Genomic DNA, 20,354 nt, shown 5'->3' with positions numbered 1-20,354 from the left:
CGGCATCGCCGGGAGTTATTGGCTTGTTGAGGACGTCGACTTTGCGACCAAATCCATGCGTGCTTGTGCAACTATCTCTTCGGGCGACAGGAGGCTCTCCGAGGAGGGATCCCTACGGGGCCGTTCCCGCGACATCGGAGATCCATGGTGAGATGGCTGGGGGTCGGATTGAGTGTCTGCCGCTTCTGATCCGTCTTCTCCGAGCGCTGCTACAGTTGCGAGAACCTGCTTAGGCTGGGCGGAGTCGACTTCGAGCTGATCGGCTGAAACCATACTCCCCTAGCTTGCGGACGAAGTCATCGAGATTCCGTGGACGGGGAGTCTCCGGAAATTGGGCTTAGATTTCCCAAGATCGATTCTTCGGCCGGAGTCTCGCTTTCTCCGACGGCCTCCTGCTGATCCGGAGCAGCGTTGTTTTCCGGGGCCTCAACACTGCACGGGACCGGCTCCGACTTCATGAGGGGCGGTTCCGGCGGTATGGGCCAAGAAGTGTACGAAGTGACACCTTTGCTTCTCTAACACACGGGAGACCCGGGCGGATGCGCATTGGTCTTCCACCGTTACTTCCTGCTCAGGGGCGGATTGGGTGGGTTTTGATTTTTCCAGATCTAAGGCGGAATCTTCGCTAGGAAGTTCCGGCGTCTCGGATCGGATCTTCGCGGCTGCGTCCTGCTCGGCGGCGGTCGCGTCGGCGCTACTTACCGGTGGGTTTCCGTCGGAATCGACGGTTTCCCCGATGAAGATGTGTATGCCGCCAAGCGGGACGATGGAGAGCTTGACGGGGTCGGTTTTAGCCGGAATCCAACACTCATCCGGAGGGACGATCGGCAGATTTCCGGCGTAAAGGACACGCCCCACGGCGATGGTGTCGTCGTAGCTTCCCATGGCGGAACCCTCCCGGTTCCGGCCTCCGGACGCCGCGAGGCCCCACGGTGGGCGCCAGCGTCGTTGCCTAATCGACGGTACCTCGGAGGAGGGATCCTCACGAGGGGAGAAGAAGTAGGGGCCATAGGGCGGAGTGCACACGGGACGGTGGTACGCGAGTTACCCGGCTTCGGAACACCTGCACGATGACGGGGCCCTACTGCTGCTTGTCCGGAATTATACGGGCGCTTTCGCGTTGTTACAATGAGTTGTGGTTGTGCCTCTAGGGCTCCCGGGATCCGGCTTATAAAGGCGCACGGATCTAGGGTTTACATGGAGAGTCCTAGCCGGATTACAGATAGCCTAACTACGGTACAATATCTTGCCGTGCACGTCACGGATCCGCCTTCCATACACGTCGTCCTGGATCCGGGTTCCTCATGGGCCTCCATGGATCCGGGTCACTCCTATGTCGGTGCGGATCCGGCCTGCTGATCCTGGGTTGGACTTCTTCCTTCATGATCAACAGCAACTGGGCCGCCCGATGGGCCACATGCCTCATCACCGTCTGTGGGCCACCCGGGCTTGCCGGATCTAGGCACTGTCGATGGTACACCTATGAAGTATACCCACAACAATAGCCCTACGCCTGCGCTGGATGTGGTTCAGCCAGACCGACGTTCGCCGGGCCTGGCATGGCCTGGACCTCCAGTTTACGGACCAGGAGCGGGCCTTGTTCTTCGCCTCCACGACGATGATACTTGGCGACGGCCACACCGCCAAGTTTTGGGACGACGGATGGCTCGATGGACAGTCAGTCAAGGAGATCGCTCCCTCGCTCCACGCGTGCATCCCCAAACGTCGCCGCAAATCGCGCACGGTTGCGGACGGGCTGCAGGATAACAGATGGGCGAGGGACATCCATGGCACGCTTGGCATCCAGGAAATTGGTGAATATCTGCGGCTTTGGCAGAGGGTCGAGGGCACACTCCTTAGCCAGGACCCTGATCACCTGCGCTGGAAGTGGACTGCGTCCGGAATCTACTCCGCCAAATCCGCCTACCTCGCCACTTTCCATGGAGCGATCGCTTGCCCGGCCGCCAAACACATCGGCGGACTTGGGCTCCACGAAGGTCAAATTCTTCCTGTGGTTGGCCCCGCAAGATCGTTCTGCCGGACTGCCGAGCGGCTTGCTAGACGTGGCCTACCCCGCCATCCCCGATGCCTACTCTGTGACCAGCTCCCCGAGACCATGTGCCACCTCCTCATCGACTGCCCCTTTGTCAAGCAAGTTTGGCACGAGGCACTCGCTTGGATGAGGATGCCCTGCAGGACTCCGGACTCTGCCTCCCTGACCGATTGGATCACCACCACCAAGCCGACCCTCCCGAAACCCCTCCGCAAGGGTTTTGCTTCGGCCGCTTTGCTGATCCCTTGGATGCTCTGGAAACACAGGAACGATTGTGTCTTCAACAGTCGACCGTCGACGCAGGCTCTGTCCAAGATCAAGGAGGAAGCTACCGATTGGGCTAGGGCAGGGGCGCTCGGCCTACGGGCTGTGCTGCCGGCTAGTTGGGATGTGCACTAGGCATTTTTCGCTTGTCTTTTTGCTACCCCTAGGGGCTTGTAACCTAAACTCTCTCTTTTCAATGATATGAAGCGCAAAGGTCCTTTGCGTTTTCTCGAAAAAAAAAATATTTTATCCTAATATGTATGTTTTAATCGTCTAGCATTGTCAATTGGTTCACTTATCTTGCTTGGCTTTCCTGGCTTAGTGTGCGCCGCATAAGCTGACTTCCCTACAAAAACGGTCCGGGAGTAATCACTTGGCAGCAATATATTGTTTTTGTCTGCAAGCACCAATATATTGGTTTCACAATGTGTGATAGAGACAATTCATACTGCAATTATTCTTAACATAGTTACTCGACGTAGACAGATTACCAACCTTCATACTAATTCCCTTCTCTTGTACCCACAAATTGTTGTATCATAGAGCTCTTATATGAGCATTATTTATTAAATCCATCATGTATAAACTCTCCAGTTGATAGGACTCAGCTGTTCTTCCAAATAAAAATGCCACAGGTGCTAGTGCCTGTTGGTTGAGTTTTGATACCTGTTGATATTCTAGGGAAAAAAGATAGTAATAAACTGACAACCATGATTTACACGCACACTTGCGTGCCTAGGATTGCACCACCAGGGCGCCACGTCTTGCACACACAATTAAATTAATGTGCACATACATCACAAATTCAACACATAAGTTCAAAATTTGTTAATGTTACAATACAAAGTTCTGTAGTCAAAATGTCAAATAGAGGAATACATAGTAATACAATGCACAACTCAGCTGTCGTGTGTGAATACAAATTCAACTTGTAACTTTTCTTTTCAAATATACAATATGTAGGTGGAATAGATAGCAATAATGTGTAAATTCTGTAGTGATAACCCCAACGAGTTCCACCGGGCCTAGCTAATCCATCTCTTTGATTTAATCCATTTTTTATTTCACAATCTTCCAGTGCTTTAAGAATTTGTGCTTTTGGAATTTCTTAAGCTGTAAGATTACTAAGAATGCCGGCACTTTGAGACTTGATAAAACAAAACCATTCACAACTGCATTGCCCTGCCTCTATACTGCTGTCCGTGCCTTGCTCCTTGGCCTGGCTCCCCTCCTTCCGGATGTCTCACCGTGGCTGATATACCCACTAGATTCTGGTCATCGCTGCGAGGCACCGACCAAGGTGAGCGAGAGGTTAGAGACTTAGAGTGCAATAATAATTATTTATTCGATTTCAGAATCTGAGTGGGTATTTGCCACACACCAGGGCTGCCAACTTGATGCTCAGATTTAGAGCTACTTTGTCAGCAATTCTAGTTTTGAGTTTTTACCATGTGTAGAGTTACTCTAGCTTGAGTTCTTATCAGGTTACATTAACGTAATATGCAGAAATCCCAAGATGTTGAGTTACTGAATCTTATGCAGCCAGATATTCAAAAGCATGTTAATATAGAACTTTGAAAAAAAAATTAGATCAGCAGGGAGCGCTCCCCAGCTCCATTTTCTTTATTGAAAATGAAACACATAAGCGTTTTATCATCAAGGAAAATAAAGATCCAGCCCATCAGCTAAGCTGAGGGTCTTAAGCACCTGAAACTCCAGGAGAAAGAACACACAGAACCAGACCATTCTAAAACTATTACAGTCCAGCTATTCCTAGCTTCCACGAAGCAGAAAAGCAACAACTACGATAAAAGCCCTAACTCACTGCACCCCTTCACGCCAAAGCCATGCCATCAGATCACCACATGGATATCGCCGGATTCCTCTGGGTGCTTTAGCAGGTAGGCTTCAGTGGCACGTCCTTGATGGGTAGAAGCCGTGGAAGACTTCCAGGTCGAGATCCAGTCAAAGGAAGTACACTTCAGTCCGGCATCAACGACGGCATCATCCTCAGTCTTCTCACCAGGGCGCTTTTGAATTTTTCCACCAGATCCCATTCCAGATTTTTGAATGGAATCTGCCAGATCCTTAGGTAAGATAGGAGCAAGCCCCATACCTGTTTCATAGACATCCAAATTTTCCTGTTAAACACCAAATGGTTCCTGTTGTTCCAAATGCACCACATGACAGCAGATGAAACAACATTGAACTGCTCAAATTTTTTATTGCAAAGCCATTTTGATGCAAGGGATAAATAATCAACAATTTCTATATCAAAAATCTCTTGCACCACAGCCCAAAGCAATCTAGAAACCAAGCATTCAAAGAACAGGTGCTTAACTGATTCTAATTCACTACAAAGCTCACAAAACAAGGGTTTTCGAATACCCCTATGTCTAAGATTATCCCTAGTTATGATCTTGTTTTGGGATAGCAACCAGAGGAAGATCTGCACTCTGGGTGGGATTTTTAGTTGGACCCCTCTAAAGTTGATGACAACATAAAGAGATTTAGAGGAATAAACCCGTTTTGACTCATATTTCCAGATAAGCTGGTCCTCTTCCACAAAAAAAAATGATAGTCTGAGCAATTTCAACTATCTCAAGCCACATTTCCATCATCTGTGGGCTAAAGGTTCTTCTAAAGTCACATTTTAACTGTTGTTCATCCCGATCAGCAACAGTTTTCATCTGCTGGTTAACCACAAAGTAGATATCCCAGTACTGAGTGGACAAAGGTGCATTCCCAAACCAAGTATCCTCCCAGAATCTAGCAGTCCTACCATTCCCAATTTTCCACTTATACCCAAATTTAACTGCTCTAGATGCCCACATCATACCCTTCCAGAAAACAGAAGGGTTTATGTCTTGGCAACAGAAGATATTAGGGTTTCTAGTGTTATATTTAGTATCTACTATCCTTTTCCAGAGACTACCTTCTCCATAGATATATCTCTTAACCCAAGATCCAACTAAGAAAATTTTTAAATCTTGGAGATTAGGTATACCAAGCCCCCCATACTCTTTTCTCATACAAATAGAGGGCCAATTAGCCAAGTGTATTTTCTTATTCCCATCTACATCATCCCACAAACAATTAGCTATCTGGGTATTGATAAGATGAAGAGCCCATTTTGGGAACTTAAAAAAGGAAAGCATGTACACAGGTAAAAAGATAAGACAGTTTGAATGAGAATTCTTTTTGCCTCCAAAGACAACAGTTTTCCCCTCCACCCTGCCATCCTATTAAGAAGATTGTCAACCAGAGGTTGCAGATCTTCTCTTTTTAGCTTACTAAAATGCAGAGGAAGACCTAAGTACTTAACAGGGAACTTCCCAGCAACACATTGGAAGATATCTAAAAAAGGAGCAAGTTCCTCATCCTCCATATTTATAGCCATCAGTTCACTCTTGTGATAGTTGATTTTCATCCCCGACACTTGTTCAAAGCAAGTAAGAGTCCATTTAAAATTTATAGCATTTCTTTCATTATCTTGCAGGAAGAGCAGGGTATCATCTGCATATTGCAGACTAATCACCCCACCAGGAACTAAATGTGGACATAATCATGTGATCATGCCACAAGACGCACCCTTATTCACCATTTTGGAGAAAACATCAACCACAAAATTAAAAAGAAGGGGAGCAAAGGGGTCCCCTTGCCTCAGGCCTTTACCAGTGAGGAAAAAATCCCCCTCAATATCATTTACCTTAACCCCAACAGACCCCTCTTGGGTTATTTGCTTAATCATAGAGATAATTCTCTCCCCAAAACCTCTAAGTTGAAGAATTTCATATAGGAAATCTAGATTTACTCTATTATAGGCTTTTTCATAATCTATCTTGAAAACTAAACCTTTGTCTTTTTTTCTATGTACTTCATGAATGATTTCATGAGCTGAGACAACACTCTCTAATATAAACCTACCCTTGATGAAAGCAGATTGTTGTTGGGAAATCAGTCACCTTGGTAAAAATCTTAAACACACAGTTTAGCAGACTTATAGGTCTAAACTTCCTCATCTTTTTTGCATCATCCTCCTTTGGGATCAGGGTGATCATAGAAAAATTAAGCCTGTAGATATCTAATCTATTATGATGCCAATCATCAAAGAGCTCAATAAGATCCCCTTTAATAATATCCCAAAAGGATTGGAAGAAAAGGAAGGATAGTCCATCAGGACCAGGTGCTCCTTCAGCATAAGAACCAAACACTGCATTTTTAATCTCTTCTTCAGAAAACTCCTTCTCAAGCTCAATGTTTTCCTATGGAGTGACTTTTTCTTCAGGGGAGAAGAAGTCATTCAGTAATCTAATATCAGTCTATCTTCTTTTTTAAACAACTCCTTATAAAACTCAGTTGCTATTTTAAGCATACCCTTTTGGTCAGTTACAGGACCATCTGACCCCTCTAAGACATTAATTCTTTTCTTCCTTCTTCTTTGATTAGCCACTGCATGGAAAGAGGCTGTATTCCTATCTCCCTCAAGGATATTTCTATCCCTGGATCTCTGCCTAGCCTTAGTTTCCTCAATGACCCAATAAGTATTAAGTTCAATGAGGATACCATCTAATCTTTTCCTACCTAGCTCATCTAGAGGTTGAGTTTCAGCCAAGATGTCCAAGGAATCATATTCCTCCATGAGTTCTTTTTTGTGTTTCCTAATGTCAGCCTCTAGATTAGCACTCCACCCTCTAGCTAATCTCCTAAAATATTTACATTTATCATGCCAACTATCCATAGCAGATTTATTTCCCCTATCTAAGCTCCAGGCTTTGATCACTAGATCTTTAAAATCAGGCCTGGATAACCACCACTTCTCAAATTTAAAACCACCTTTTTTTGGTATTTGATCACAGCCAGAGTCCCAGACAATGGGGGTGTGATCACTCCCCACCCTAGGCAAGGCTCTAGCATGAGCTAAAGGGAACCTTTCCTCAAACTCAGTAGTACAAAAAATCCTATCAATTCTACTCATGATCAAGTTTTCTTGGTTATTGGCCCAAGTAAAAGCTCTACCAGTAAGCCCAATCTCTACTAGGGCCCAAATATCTACCCAAGCATTGAACTTATCAGCCCATCTATGATCAATATTACCATTACTTTTATCTAAATGAGATCTAACAAGATTAAAGTCACCCCCAATAATGGCAGGTCCTTCCTAAAGAAGAAAAAGCTCATGTAATTCAGAAATAAAATCATCTTTCTTCTCTTCATAAGGAGAACCATAAACAGTGGTAATTCTAACAGTCACATCAGCTATCTTATTTCTAGCAACTACACTAACAGAAAAGTTCCTAATATCCCAAGTAAAAACATCAAAGAGGTCAAGATTTATACCAACCAAAATCCCTCCAGCAGAACCAACTGCAGGGAGATGATTCCAAGCAAAATTCCTATTTCCTAATACACACTTTAAAAAGGAACTTTGAAATTTTGTATTTGTTTTTTTATTAAATAAGGCTATATGCATCTGTTGTGTATTGATGCCTGTGCATTTTTTTCCATCACTGGGTAATCGAGTCTATGCACATTCCCTCGCACGCCCTGTCTCCCCCATACCTGGAACTGAAGGCTTTCTGCATATTTTTTCCCAAATAAAAGTTCAAGCTAGGTTAGACTAATCAGGAATGTTCCCTAGCAACCTGTTGAGAACTCCTTTGGCAGGGGCTTCCAATTTATCAAGGGATGGGGAGTAGGGACGTGATTGAGTTGGTCAGATGAGCGTGTCGCCTTGTCGCAGACGTGTGCCACCATGGGGTTTTGGGTGGATGCTGCTGAAGGTTCGTTTTTTTTAAAGTGGTGCACTGATGTAACACTGACCTTTATCATTGGTACCACCGTGCCATGCTGGTAGTTTAAGTTGAGCTATATTGGAATGTAATGTCGCAACTCTGGATCAACTATTTTAGGCGATTCGAGGATAAAAGCCCAGGCGAGTTGTTATGTTCCTCTTCATACTGAATTCAGCCATTTTTTTAAGCTCATTTTTCAATCTAAGAAAAATATGTCAATTGGATCTTAGTACAAACCTTCCTACAACTCAGCTTGAGCCCATATTCCAGGTCATAGGAGGTAATGAATCCTCCAATTCAACGTGCTTTAGATCTTTAGATTTTCCTTTGGCTGTTTACAGATGCACCTGAAACGAAGCAAATATATGCACCTTAGAAGTTAGAACAGCCACTCAACAGAATATATAGTTGAAAGTCCAACTGAAGTTGAGTGTAGACACATATGATTTCTAGTATATTGTTATGCTAAACATTATTATTGTTTCAAGAGCACCTTTATTTTTATAGAGGAAAAAATAAGTGGGTGACTCAGTGTCCTGACACTGTTAGCAGTAAGCGAAATGGTAATCTTGAGGGTCTGCATCAGTTCCACACTCAAAAGGTTAGTTACCTTCTTAAAAACGAGGTCAGTTACTGCCATAGCAAGGAGTCAACTAGAATATTGAAGTAGTGCTTATAAAAAACTGAATTTAGTAAAATCTTGAAGCATACAGACCATAATGATATGTGCTGCTGCCACAACACTGATAGTGGGGTCTGTTTCATTGCTGACTGATAGTGGGGTCTGTTCCATGCAATTATATTGTGATCTCACTGACCAAGTTACTTTCGCCTTCTGCAGTGGATATTGACAAATTTTTCTGTATTTTTATGCCAACCTATATTGAGATGATTTCGATGTCAGATTACAGAACATTCAGAAGTGCTTATGCATGCAGATTGATGAATGATTTGCATGTGATGTCGAATTTAAGTTAATTAAATTAAAGCAGATTAACCCAGGTGTCAACGACGCTGGAACCAGGGTCTCCTTTGCGCCGGGCACCGGCGTCGAGGTCAGACCCTCTACAAAGAATCTATCAGAGGAAGAAAGCTGCGGCCTCCGTCGAGACGTACAAGGTCTACATCTTCAAGGCTCTCCCGAGAGAAGAAGCACCTGAACTACCGCAGCGATCCCCTGTCAACCTCGTCATGTGGCTCTTGCCCCGACGGGAGAAACGGTACAGGGTCTCTTCTGGCCGGGGCGTCCCCGGCAGGTTTCGGCTGACGGGAAGCGCGTTCCCGGACGGTGGGAGTCAACCTGCCCCGGGAGTGCATGGCGGCCACTTGGCACCATATCCCTGGAAGATCTTTTGCGCACCAAGGGGAGTCGCAGCTGGCCGCAGCCTGAGGCAGAGCAGCCAGACAGATTGATGACGTCCCGTCGCGGACCCCTGCCCCCAGCGCAGCCCCTTGCGACCACGTGTTCGCCATGCGCTTGCCCTTTGTAACGTCCCATTGTAGTATAAAAGGAGGAACACCGGTGCTGGTAGAAACCTGAGGCTTGGAGGAAGGAGGAGAACAAAGCTATATCGGAGTCGAAGGAAGGGGGAGTCTCAGCTCCCCATGTACGTTGTTCATCCATCAAGAAGATTAGACGAGCAGGAAGTAGGGGTTTCGCATCTTGCGCTCTGAACCTGGGTAAAAATATCGTGCTTGTGTTGTGCTTGATCATGTTTGCAGCGCCCAACGCCCACTTGCCGAACAAAAAGGGGGTGCAAACTCTCGGTGTCCTCCGTCCCACGGGCGACACCAGGTTTTGGGGTGTCTTCTCTTTTATATCTTGGTACAGGTTCCATTCTTAGCTTACATACATATTCGACAATTCCTGACGATGCAGATTATTAACATGTGTTTCTGACGTTCCTCATGTAGTCATGTGGCACAGGTAGATTTTGCACATTTTGGTGTTCCATAAGTTGAGGTGACCAAGTGGGGCCTGGGGGCACTCATGCTGATGGATCTTGGCTGAGATGTTCACAGGGTCATCAATAAGGTGAACAAAGAAACAAGGTAAACTAACATTTCTGTATTATTTTTTACTAGAAAATGTAAAAAATATTTTGCCTTTTTTTTTTCATTGCAACGAAAGAGGGTTCAGAGTACAAATACAACCTGTACTAGGGAGGGAAGGGTTTAGGTACAAAAGAGATATCAATGATAATGAACATCCCAGGTCGTTGGCAACACTGCCCTTACGCCCTTGGCGCCTGCTCTTGCCCATAGGGCTGCTTCCTCTTAGTCTTTGAACAAACTAACACTGTTGTATTTTCAAGCACCCTATGCTATATTAAACTGTTTTAAGCGTAAGAAATTCTTATTGTAACTAAAGCTACATCCTTTGGTTAAGTAATCTAATTTAGAAGTTAGTTTGTTCTTTTTTACTTCATACGTGCTGTTATTTAGGTTGGGTCTTTCACATGGGCATTTTGAGGTTTTGTCGTTTTGGCATTTCTCTTGTTAGCAATGAAGAAAAGAGTGCTTATTTTAGCTGAAGAAAAGAGGGTTTTTGCATCTTCAGCTTATTATTTTAGGATCCATCTGATTTTTTACAATTGTTTTTTGAGAAAGATGATACGAAAACAGCATGTATGTCCTTGCAAGTATACAAAGGACAAGCCGCCATCATAATTCAGGCAAGTACAACGACAAATGTACCTGCTCAGAATGAGTGCAGAAAACTTGTGCAACAAAAACATACTATGGGTTGCCTCTTCAGCTGCATTGTTTTATAATAATACTTTCGTAGACAGATAACAACTAATGTATGTTATGTACTTCTTGTGGGGGCAAAGGTTGCAGGATGTGGTTATAAACAGTTGAAAACAGCTGTTTTGTGCCCATCAGGAGACAGGTTTTTTGTCTGACTTCTGTTGTTGTACTTCGTGTGCTTTAGAAGAGGAAGACCACAAGTATGTATAATAATTAGTTTCCCGTACACATCTGCGAGTGTAAGCAATATACTACACTATGCAATATGCATGCCTGAGAACAACATGCCACATCATCAACGGAATATTTAAATGTGCATTATTAAGGGCGTCTTGATGCTGACATAGGAAGACTGGCCTTTCAGTTTATGGGGAGATGAGCAGATGTGAATAATCTAATGAGAGAACAGCATGCAAGAAGCAAGGGTGGCTCTAGCTTGATTGGTAAAGGATGGCTCATTTCCCGTCAGAGGTGTTAACCCTGGCCAAATTGGTGTGCTGATAATGTCCAAAAGTGAAAAGGAGATCAAGGCAATGCAGACAATGAAAGCCTGATACAAGACACCAACTAATCTAAACAAATAAAGCAAAAGATAATATGGGGATAGGACCATCTGATGAAGTATATGAGTGAATATCACAACTTTTGTTGTTTAATCATGCAAGTGGTGGACATCTCACCAAAAGAATCATAATATTTGGGAAATACACCACATCTCTATTTGTTGTCCCCCCTGACCATGCACTCACCCTCTCCACTTGTACGTGTGCTTGCATGGAATGGATTTGGCCTATCTAATGTCTCAAAATACTTATAGTGGTACCTAAGGGAATTAAGTGCTAACTTTTATATAACGTATGTGTTTTATGGGCTGCAGTTTTTAACAAAAACAATCACCGTTAAAACTGAACTTTTCCAACTGAGCTGTCGGTAAGATTTCTCTGCTGATCAAGTGCATTGTCACATGAAAAGGAATCTCAGCTCAACTTTATGTTCTCCTTTTTGTGCCTTATTCTGAGTAGTTGTGTGATGGTCCCATTAACTTATATATAATTTAATTGAGAACTTCTATACCAACTTTTCTCTGACATCATTGGTGTATCTTTGCCAGGGAATTTTTTCAGCGTGTGCTATGAGATAAGGATCTCTGTGAAGTTCTTGGCTGCTGACAGGGAGATCATTCCGCGCTTGGAAGCTTGTAAGAACGCAGGTATAAAAGACTCAGTTGTTTTGGTACTACATGATCTTTTGAGCTAATCACCAGGGAGGTGGGCGTGGGTACTACATGCCATCTTTCCTTGTTTTCAAGAATATATACTTGCATCCTGCCGTTATGATTGGAAAGCCTTTTTTCCTTGTTTTCAAGATTATATGGCCCTCTCCATCTCCCCTCCCGCTAAACCTAGCCGCCGCCGATCTCCCCTCCTGCCGATGTTGATGTCGGATCCCAGCCGGGAAAAGCTGTGCGGGGCGTCCTGCGCTGCGGCTCGGAGGTGTGGCTGTGGCGGTGGAACTTGAGCGGGCGCCTCGGGACGACGTGTGCGTGACCTCCTCCACCTTTGGTTGTCTTCATCATTGGTGCAAAGTGATCTGGCCAGCGGTGGTGCTGCCTTGTGGTGGCTTCCAGGCAGCAGATCTCTTGGCTCGTGGGGCGTGACGGTCCATGGTGAGGAGGAGACAGTTGTCCAGCTGCTGAAGCGGGTGAGGATGCCACCATTGATGGCGGCGCCCGTGGGTGTTATATTCCTCGTTGGAAGCGATGGTGGGGGCGTCTTTCGCTCCATTTTTTCATGGGGAACCTCGGATATGGGGGAGGCCACCATTGACAACGGTGCCGATGTGCGTTGTAGCCCTCGTTGGAGGCGTTATGGGGGCCTCCTGGACCAGATGATGGCGACATCTGCGTCACCAACCCCGTGTGGGGGCATCATCTTCGGATATATTCATCGGAAGGATGTGTAGATGGCTTGGTGGTTGGGAGTCCGTCTCCACGTGTTTCTCGTGTGGAGACCAAGGTGGAGCGGCGTGTCATCTACCATCTACAACGACGAGTCTTGGCGGCGGGCATGTGATGATGGATGCGTGTGGGGAGGTGGCGTTGTCTAGCGTCATGGTGGCGGAAGGATGAAGTTTATGCGGATATTTACCCTGAAGATTGCTTCACGGTTCGATGGAGGTTATAGCTTCTGTAGCGAGGTGCATGAGGTACCCGTTAAGAGTCTGCTAGACCGGATGAGCGCTCCCGTTTCGCTTAGAGCGTATCTCGGGGTACGCGATGTTCCCGGTTCCTAGTGGAGGGATTTTTGCGTTTTCAGGGTACATGGTCTCGTTGGCATGATTTTCTCTCATTGTCAGGAGTGTAGGTGTTGCGTGGTTCCTTCAGGTTTTTTTGATGTATGATCAAACCTTTGTTGAGTATAATAATAAAGAAGGCCGTATGCATCTATCAATGCAGAGGCTGGGGCATAGCCTACGTTTTGGGGAGGAAAAAGCACATATATACCATAGTGCACGATTTTATATACCATAATTTGGTAAATCGTTGATCTCCATTCTGCTATCCTCTAGACAACCAAATACCTTTGTCCACTAGCACCATCGAATTCCATTAGTGTACTCGGTGGCAATGCACACTATGGAGGGGAAGAAAGGAAAACATGGACTGTTCTTTGTTGGCATAAAAACCTGAGCCGTAGTAGGTCAGGACCACCATTGTACTCTACCAGCCATATGTAAGAGATGCCCTTGATGAGCGTCCTGAGGCTATAAAGCCCGAATCTTCTTGGGCCCAACTACACCGTGGCTTTCCATCCTCCCAATACCAAGTAGTTCCAAAAACTAAAGGGGGGCCTGAGTGGAAAGGGTGTGCCTGCTCTTTTCCATACATATTTGTGTTTCATCAATGGCCGAGGGGATCTCACGAGGTCATTGAGCTCTCTCTTGCAAGTGGGGAGAAAAAGGGAGATCTAGGAAGGACTTAGTGGCCCACATTTTTATCTTTTTCCACAAGGACTCGTGGATTGGAGAGGGAAAGTTATCTGAATTGGTCTGAGATCTTGGGGAAGATCACACACCGTGTACTCTCCACTTAGGCAGAAATGCAGTATTTGGTTATTGCGTGATGGCTATGTCATTCTGACTATGCTCGTGCTTTAGGAGATCGTGTTGGTCTGCAGTAAAGTGGTCACTAGGGATACAGATGTCATGAGGCTTGCGTGGTTCTTATATTCTTTGTTTCTTTAAGCTTATTGTTGCCTCTCTTTAGGACAATAATATTAGTCAATTTTTCCTGCCTAGTAGTTTGCTTGCAAGGTTTAAGGTAGATTGCACGACAATGGCGATGAAGTTTTTTATGCTTATGCAAGTAAAAGAACTTATTTCGTGCCACTTGGTGGACACCTAGAGCATGTTTCAACGTAGAGGTCATGTCATATCTTCTTTCGTGTAGAAACTTTATCGGAGATGTGGTTGTCGAGTATAATTTTGGTCGTTGTTCAAGCACTTCTATCCATGTTTTATAAAGGGAAATTTAGTGCTATTGCGGAGCAGTTGCGCTAGATATTGACTACACATTCATATGTGATATGATGATTGGAAGGCTGTGGTTGTGAGCTAGGGAGCATACTGGAAGAAATCTCTCCTGATTTTGCATTTATCCTTTTTCTAAAAGACCTTGTATCCATCTGCATGCAGACAGACAATTTCAACTATTTGATACTGTGCCAGGATTCTATTCTTGACATTGCAAATGACCTGACTAGATTATATTCTCTTAGCACTTGCAGCAGATTGCTTCAAATGAAGACAAGCTAATACACGATACACAGTTGTGAAAATCACATACGACATGCAATTTTCTAAGCATACCAAACTATGTTGAGAGTGTCAACATCAAATGTGTGAATTTGTCAACTGATATCTATCAAAATAATAAGATCTAGTTATTTGTCAACTAGCCATATTATTCTTTATGTCAAGGAAATCTATTCATGCTTATAGGATCGGGGTGTGCAAAACACCAAACCGTGGAAACCATCCAGGCCGGCAAGTTCTCATCTAGTTCACGTTCTTTGACAATTGGAATCCTTCCCCATGAACTAGTTCAAAAAAATGAACTAGCCCAAACCGGCTAAAACCGTGCAACTATTTTTGCACGCCCCTACTTGTCAACCATCTGTTTTTTGCTCCCCAGTAGCTACCCGCTTCTTCCCAGTACACGTCGTGGAAGTATGGGAGTAGTAGTTAAATGTTGTACTTAGACGATTCAATTAAGTCTCGCCACGTCATCCTGCTGAGTCATTCGCAGAAGGTTAGAAAGCCCATTTTTTGTTGAATAACCAGAAGTCAACCAGTGTTTGGTCATTGAGATATGGGTGTTACTTAAAGGCGTCTACAAGTTCCTTTTTTATATTGGAAGCCCTTCCAACATCATTAAGGCATTTGGTCTTGGTGAAGATTTTGTATATTTTCTTATTTACAATACAAATGGACTTTGCAGTTGCTCATAATTGGGTTGTCTGCATCTTCCGATGCAGAGGTCAGGGGAGAATTTTCTTCCATTATCTAAAAAGAAGTCGCTGGTAAGTTTATTAGAGGTTCATGGATTCCAGCCACACAATACATGGACTGATGAGCATCCTCATTGACGTGGGTAGTGGCCAATCTTCATCAGTGAGCCCCTCGGGCCCTGTAAACAGTATCACAGAACAGCAACTCTTTGACAGATTTGGTATCTAGGGCTGAGCCAGTACGATGCCCCAATTCACGATCAATGGTCAAGGGTAACAGTAGGAGCCACGGAGATTGGCTCACGTTGAAAGACTGTGCAGGTGGATGGCAGAAGTTCTGATATATCTGCCGCAGAAAAACTGGGGAGCAAAAATAGATGGTTGATCCAACTTCCTTTTGAACTCCCCAATCCATGATATGAGTAAGATCTTGATATATTTGCCTTCAGTGCCTACTTGCATGTGTTAATCAATCATACTTAATGATAGCGTGACACTCTACAAACATAGACCTGATCCAAGTAATGATAGAGTTGAGAGAAAAGTGAGATCTGATGAAATTAAACCACATGGACCTGATTCAAGTACTAATATAGTTCCAAAACAGAAAATAGGGTGCAGTGTGATCAGTATTGTCTTTGCCCTTGCTTTTGACAGGAGTGTACTGCAGTCGTCCTTTTTCTCTTCCCTCATTTATATTGTGCGGGTTTGTTTCAGCTGCTTCCGTCCGTGTGTGTATGAGAGAGAGACTCCTGAGAGGGGGAGAGAGAAGGAAGATCACATGGTCCTTTTTTTGGGTATGTGACAGCTTCTGCCTTTAGTCTTTTAGTGCTTCCTTTTATCTCCTCCTCATGAAACCCCTTTCAAAACCTCATCAGCTGATGAGTGAGTTCCTTCTCATACTCCTTTAAGAGCCCTCTTCCCTGCTCATCCTTTTCTTCTTCATCCTGTGGCCTTTGCCCAAAAGGCAAGAACAAAGCCATATAATGCTCTGATCCCTTGTTCCAGCCTCGTTCACAACACACGTTGTGCTAATATACACCTTTCTTCTTTTACCAGCCTCCATATTCCTGCAAGAATCACTCACGCCATGGAGGTTGCCATGGTCTGCACAAGAGTTAACCTCCTCCTTCTCATCCTCTCTCTGTGTTCACCATACAAGTTCATACAAAGTCCCATGGACTTTGGCCCCCTGAACCTGCTCCCCACCACCACCGAAGCATCCAGCGATTTTGGTAGGATCCTCTTCCACTCCCCATCCGCAGTGTTGAAGCCCCAGTCCCCGAGGGACATCTCTCTGCTTCTCAGTTTCCTGTCCGCCTCATCTCTAAGCAAGGTGACAGTGGCGGCCAGGGGTGCAGGTCACTCCATTCATGGCCAGGCCCAGGCCCTTGATGGCATTGTGGTGGACATGTGCTCTTTGCCTTCTCAGATAGAGTTCTACAGAGGAGGAGAAGGAGATATTTCTTATGCTGACGTGAGTGGTGGAGCTATGTGGATAGAGCTCCTGGAGCAGAGCTTGAAGCTGGGGCTGGCTCCGAGGTCTTGGACTGATTACCTCTATATCACCATTGGCGGAACTCTGTCCAATGCTGGAATCAGTGGGCAGACATTCAAGCATGGGCCTCAGATTAGCAATGTTCTACAGCTGGAGGTAGTCACAGGTACGATAAATGCATACTGAGCAAGAAATAAAAGGACAAGATCTTATATTTGGCTTTTGGCTGTGTCTTCTTTGGCCAGCATCCTGTAAATGATGGGCAGTAGATTTTCTGTTCTTCTTTGTTTAGCAGGCAGGGGAGAGACTGTGACATGCTCGCCCACCAAGGATGCCGAGCTATTCAATGCTGTTCTGGGAGGCCTTGGTCAGTTTGGCATCATAACTAGGGCAAGGATCCTGCTGCAGGAAGCTCCACTGAAAGTATGCAGCTTTAGAACTGTCCTGTTTCTGTATCTTGTAGTATTATGTTTGCCATTATTTCTGCATCCATGTGTATGGCATGCGTAGATAGTTAAACCTTTTTTTCAACTTCATATAGGTGAAGTGGGCGAGAGCCTTCTATGATGATTTCGGCACCTTCACCAAAGATCAGGAGTTGCTGGTGTCAATGCCAGATTTAGTGGACTATGTTGAAGGTTTCATTGTCTTGAACAAACAATCCCTTCACGGCACATCCATTGCCTTCCCTGCGAATATGGGCTTCAACCCAGATTTCGGAACCAAGAGCAGTCCTAAGATCTACTATTGCATAGAGTTTGCGGTTCATGATTACCAGCACAAGAACACCAATGTGGACCAAGTAAGCCCAGAACTGTTCTTGTTTGTTTTTTTGAACTTGTCAAGGCTTGGGATGATTGAGCTCACGCACCTATTTCAGGTCGTGGAAGCTATCTCAATGCAGATGAGCCACATGGGATCACACTTGTATAGTGTGGAGGTGTCCTACTTCGATTTCCTCAACAGGGTCAGGATGGAAGAGATGAGCCTAAGGAGCAGTGGGCTCTGGGAGGTGCACCACCCATGGCTCAACATGTTTGTGCCCAAGGCTGGGATCAGTGACCTGAGGGACCTTCTCATGGACAACATCTCACCGGATAACTTCGAGGGACTCATCCTCATCTACCCACTCCTGAGAGACAAGTAAGCTGTACTAGCAGTTAACACAAAGTAGACATCTACATTAAGATATACCAACTTGGGACACATCAATGGGTCGAAGCATTGTTTATGAAAAAAGATTATCTCCCGATTACTTAACTAACCCATGTTTCGTGACCACTGCATTAGCTTCCAAGCAGTCCAAGTTGGACAAGCCTTTCTCTGCATTATCCAACGTGGTTGTGCATTTTGCTTAGTAGTAACAAGTTCTTTTAAAGCGTCTGGTGCGCTATTCATGCACAGCATTCATGATTTGGGTGTGTTCTCTTCTATTCTGTAAGGGTCTCTAAGAGAAAAGAAAAAAATGATGTGTGATGTAACCTTCCGCACGCCTAGCCGCCTACTTAGGCTCTTCATTAGTATATAGTCATATTGGCCTGTTGGTCCCTTCTTTTGGGAAGAAATGAAAGTTGATGCATTCACCTTTCTTGTGGGGTGGGTATAGAGGGCAGAAAAGTTGCAGCCTTGCCTCCTGCTAACATTGGACACACAAAATGAGCATATAAGATTCGTCGGTTGTTTAATGCTGTGAACTCTTTTTTGTTGGAAAGTTGTATTATGTCTATAATATTTTTTGGTAGAAAGTCCACACCTACAGTGGCTTTGTTGGGCGATTGTTGCATGATTATGAATGATTGTTTTTATGTTTTGTGGGTCCTTCAAATAGAATGACATCTGTCACCAGCATAGCATGATTTAGCTGAACTATAGCTCAATGAGTGGCATCTTTTTTATTTGATGAAACATCTGTTCGGTAGCAACAGCGTAATATGTGAACAAAGGCACTTTGAAATTGAGATTTTGTACTGCAGTGAAAAGTAGAATTATATTGTGAACTGTTTGTGCTTAGATAAGATATTCATATCCTGATGCATGATAAACAATTACAGCCATCTATGTCAAACATCAACAATTAAGCTGTTTTAGTTGGGATAAAAATAATATTTGACTAACTACAGATTATTTATTGTGACGTGTAACGTTATTCACAAGGCACAAATCTTGTGTGGTGTCAAAAAAGAATATTAAGATCACATTGACCTCACATTCGAGTATCTGTATATCTGTTGCTCCTACCTATAAAATTATGCAAGATTAACTGCAAGATGGGTTTAAAGTGTAAGTCAACTCTAAGCTGATTGAGCCTTAACAATAGATATGACCTATGGACTTGATTCATGTTCAATGTACTGAACTATTTAATAGCCCCAATGTAGACTTGTCTTAGTAATAAACATTAAAACAAACGGTTTTGAGTCAGAATACACTGAACTGCAAAATGGCAACTATATAATTGTCTGACTCATCTTCTGCTTTTATGAAAGTCATTTTTTTTTCGATAAGGGGACATCCCCAGCCTCTGCATCAATCGATGCATGCGGCCCTTTATTACTTTATTAAAAGTATGAAACACCGAAGTATTACAAAGTCATACTGAGTTTTATGGTTAACTGTTGCTCTCTTTATCTGACAGGTGGGGCACCAACACCTCCGCCTTGCTACCGGATTCTGGGTCCACAGACCAGGTGATGTATGTGGTCGGTATTCTCCGATCTGCTAACCCTGAGGAAGGATGCTCGCATGACTGCCTCCAGGAGCTTCTCCGCCGTCACCGCCACATAGCTGACACTGCTGGAGTGCATCTTGGAGCAAAACAGTATTTGGCTCATCATCCAACTCCGGCTGGCTGGCATCAGCACTTTGGCCCACGGTGGGAGCGGTTCGCAGACCGCAAAGTCCGGTTCGACCCTCTATCCATCCTCGGGCCAGGCCAAGGTATATTCGCCAAGGGAAATAAAAATGTAGTGTATGCAAGCTGACGACATAAACTGCCACGGTGATCAGTGCTAAAATAAGTGATATAGATAGGTGACTAAGGTGGCTTTCTTTCTTAGCTCTTTTGCGTTGTTTCCTCAGCATTTTGAGGCATCGGTTGTATTATTATGGCGGTGGATCTTGGGAGAACCCAGTGGTGGGCGTACCACTTGGAATTTTGAAACTCTGTACAGGCTGAGGAAGCACGGCTCTAGGGATAGAGATAGTGATTCTATTAGATATGTATTCCGTGTTTGATGTTGCCATTAACATTATGTTACTATTGTCGTCACTTCCACTTCTAGGAGTGTGAAATTCTTTGCACTCCACTCCTTTGGACATCGCTCTCTAGCCTCATGTTGGTTGTTCAGTTGTGTGGTCGGTTGACCTGTCATAAAACCTTGAGAGTTACATCAACAGCCGAGATGATATCGAAAATCTTTACTTTGTATTATTATTCATTGTTTTATAGAGTGTATAATACGTGCAGTTGATCTGATATTCTTATC

At 44.5% G+C, this 20,354-nt stretch overlaps 1 protein-coding gene across 2 annotated transcripts; it reads left to right on the top strand.

The window, feature by feature from the left end:
- The first annotated feature begins 13,287 nt into the window (after nucleotides 1–13,287).
- On the top strand, nucleotides 13,288–20,186 carry LOC124680225 (cytokinin dehydrogenase 3). Of its 2 annotated transcripts, none has more exons than XM_047215317.1 (6): nucleotides 13,288–16,168; nucleotides 16,431–17,035; nucleotides 17,162–17,292; nucleotides 17,411–17,671; nucleotides 17,750–18,012; nucleotides 19,505–20,186. In XM_047215317.1, the coding sequence occupies exons 2-6, from the start codon at nucleotides 16,462–16,464 to the stop codon at nucleotides 19,848–19,850; spliced, it is 1,575 nt and encodes a 524-aa protein (XP_047071273.1). In that variant the 5' UTR covers nucleotides 13,288–16,168; nucleotides 16,431–16,461; the 3' UTR covers nucleotides 19,851–20,186. The 2 variants fall into 2 exon arrangements, with proteins under 2 accessions (XP_047071273.1, XP_047071274.1); XM_047215318.1 differs by having other exon boundaries at nucleotides 15,362–16,168; nucleotides 17,165–17,292.
- The last annotated feature ends 168 nt before the right edge of the window (nucleotides 20,187–20,354 follow it).

Source organism: Lolium rigidum, unplaced genomic scaffold, assembly GCF_022539505.1.
Source record: "Lolium rigidum isolate FL_2022 unplaced genomic scaffold, APGP_CSIRO_Lrig_0.1 contig_10342_1, whole genome shotgun sequence".
Taxonomy (NCBI): domain Eukaryota; kingdom Viridiplantae; phylum Streptophyta; class Magnoliopsida; order Poales; family Poaceae; genus Lolium; species Lolium rigidum.
The sequence above is the reverse complement of the archived record's forward strand: the minus strand, read 5'-3'. Positions and strand labels throughout refer to the sequence as shown.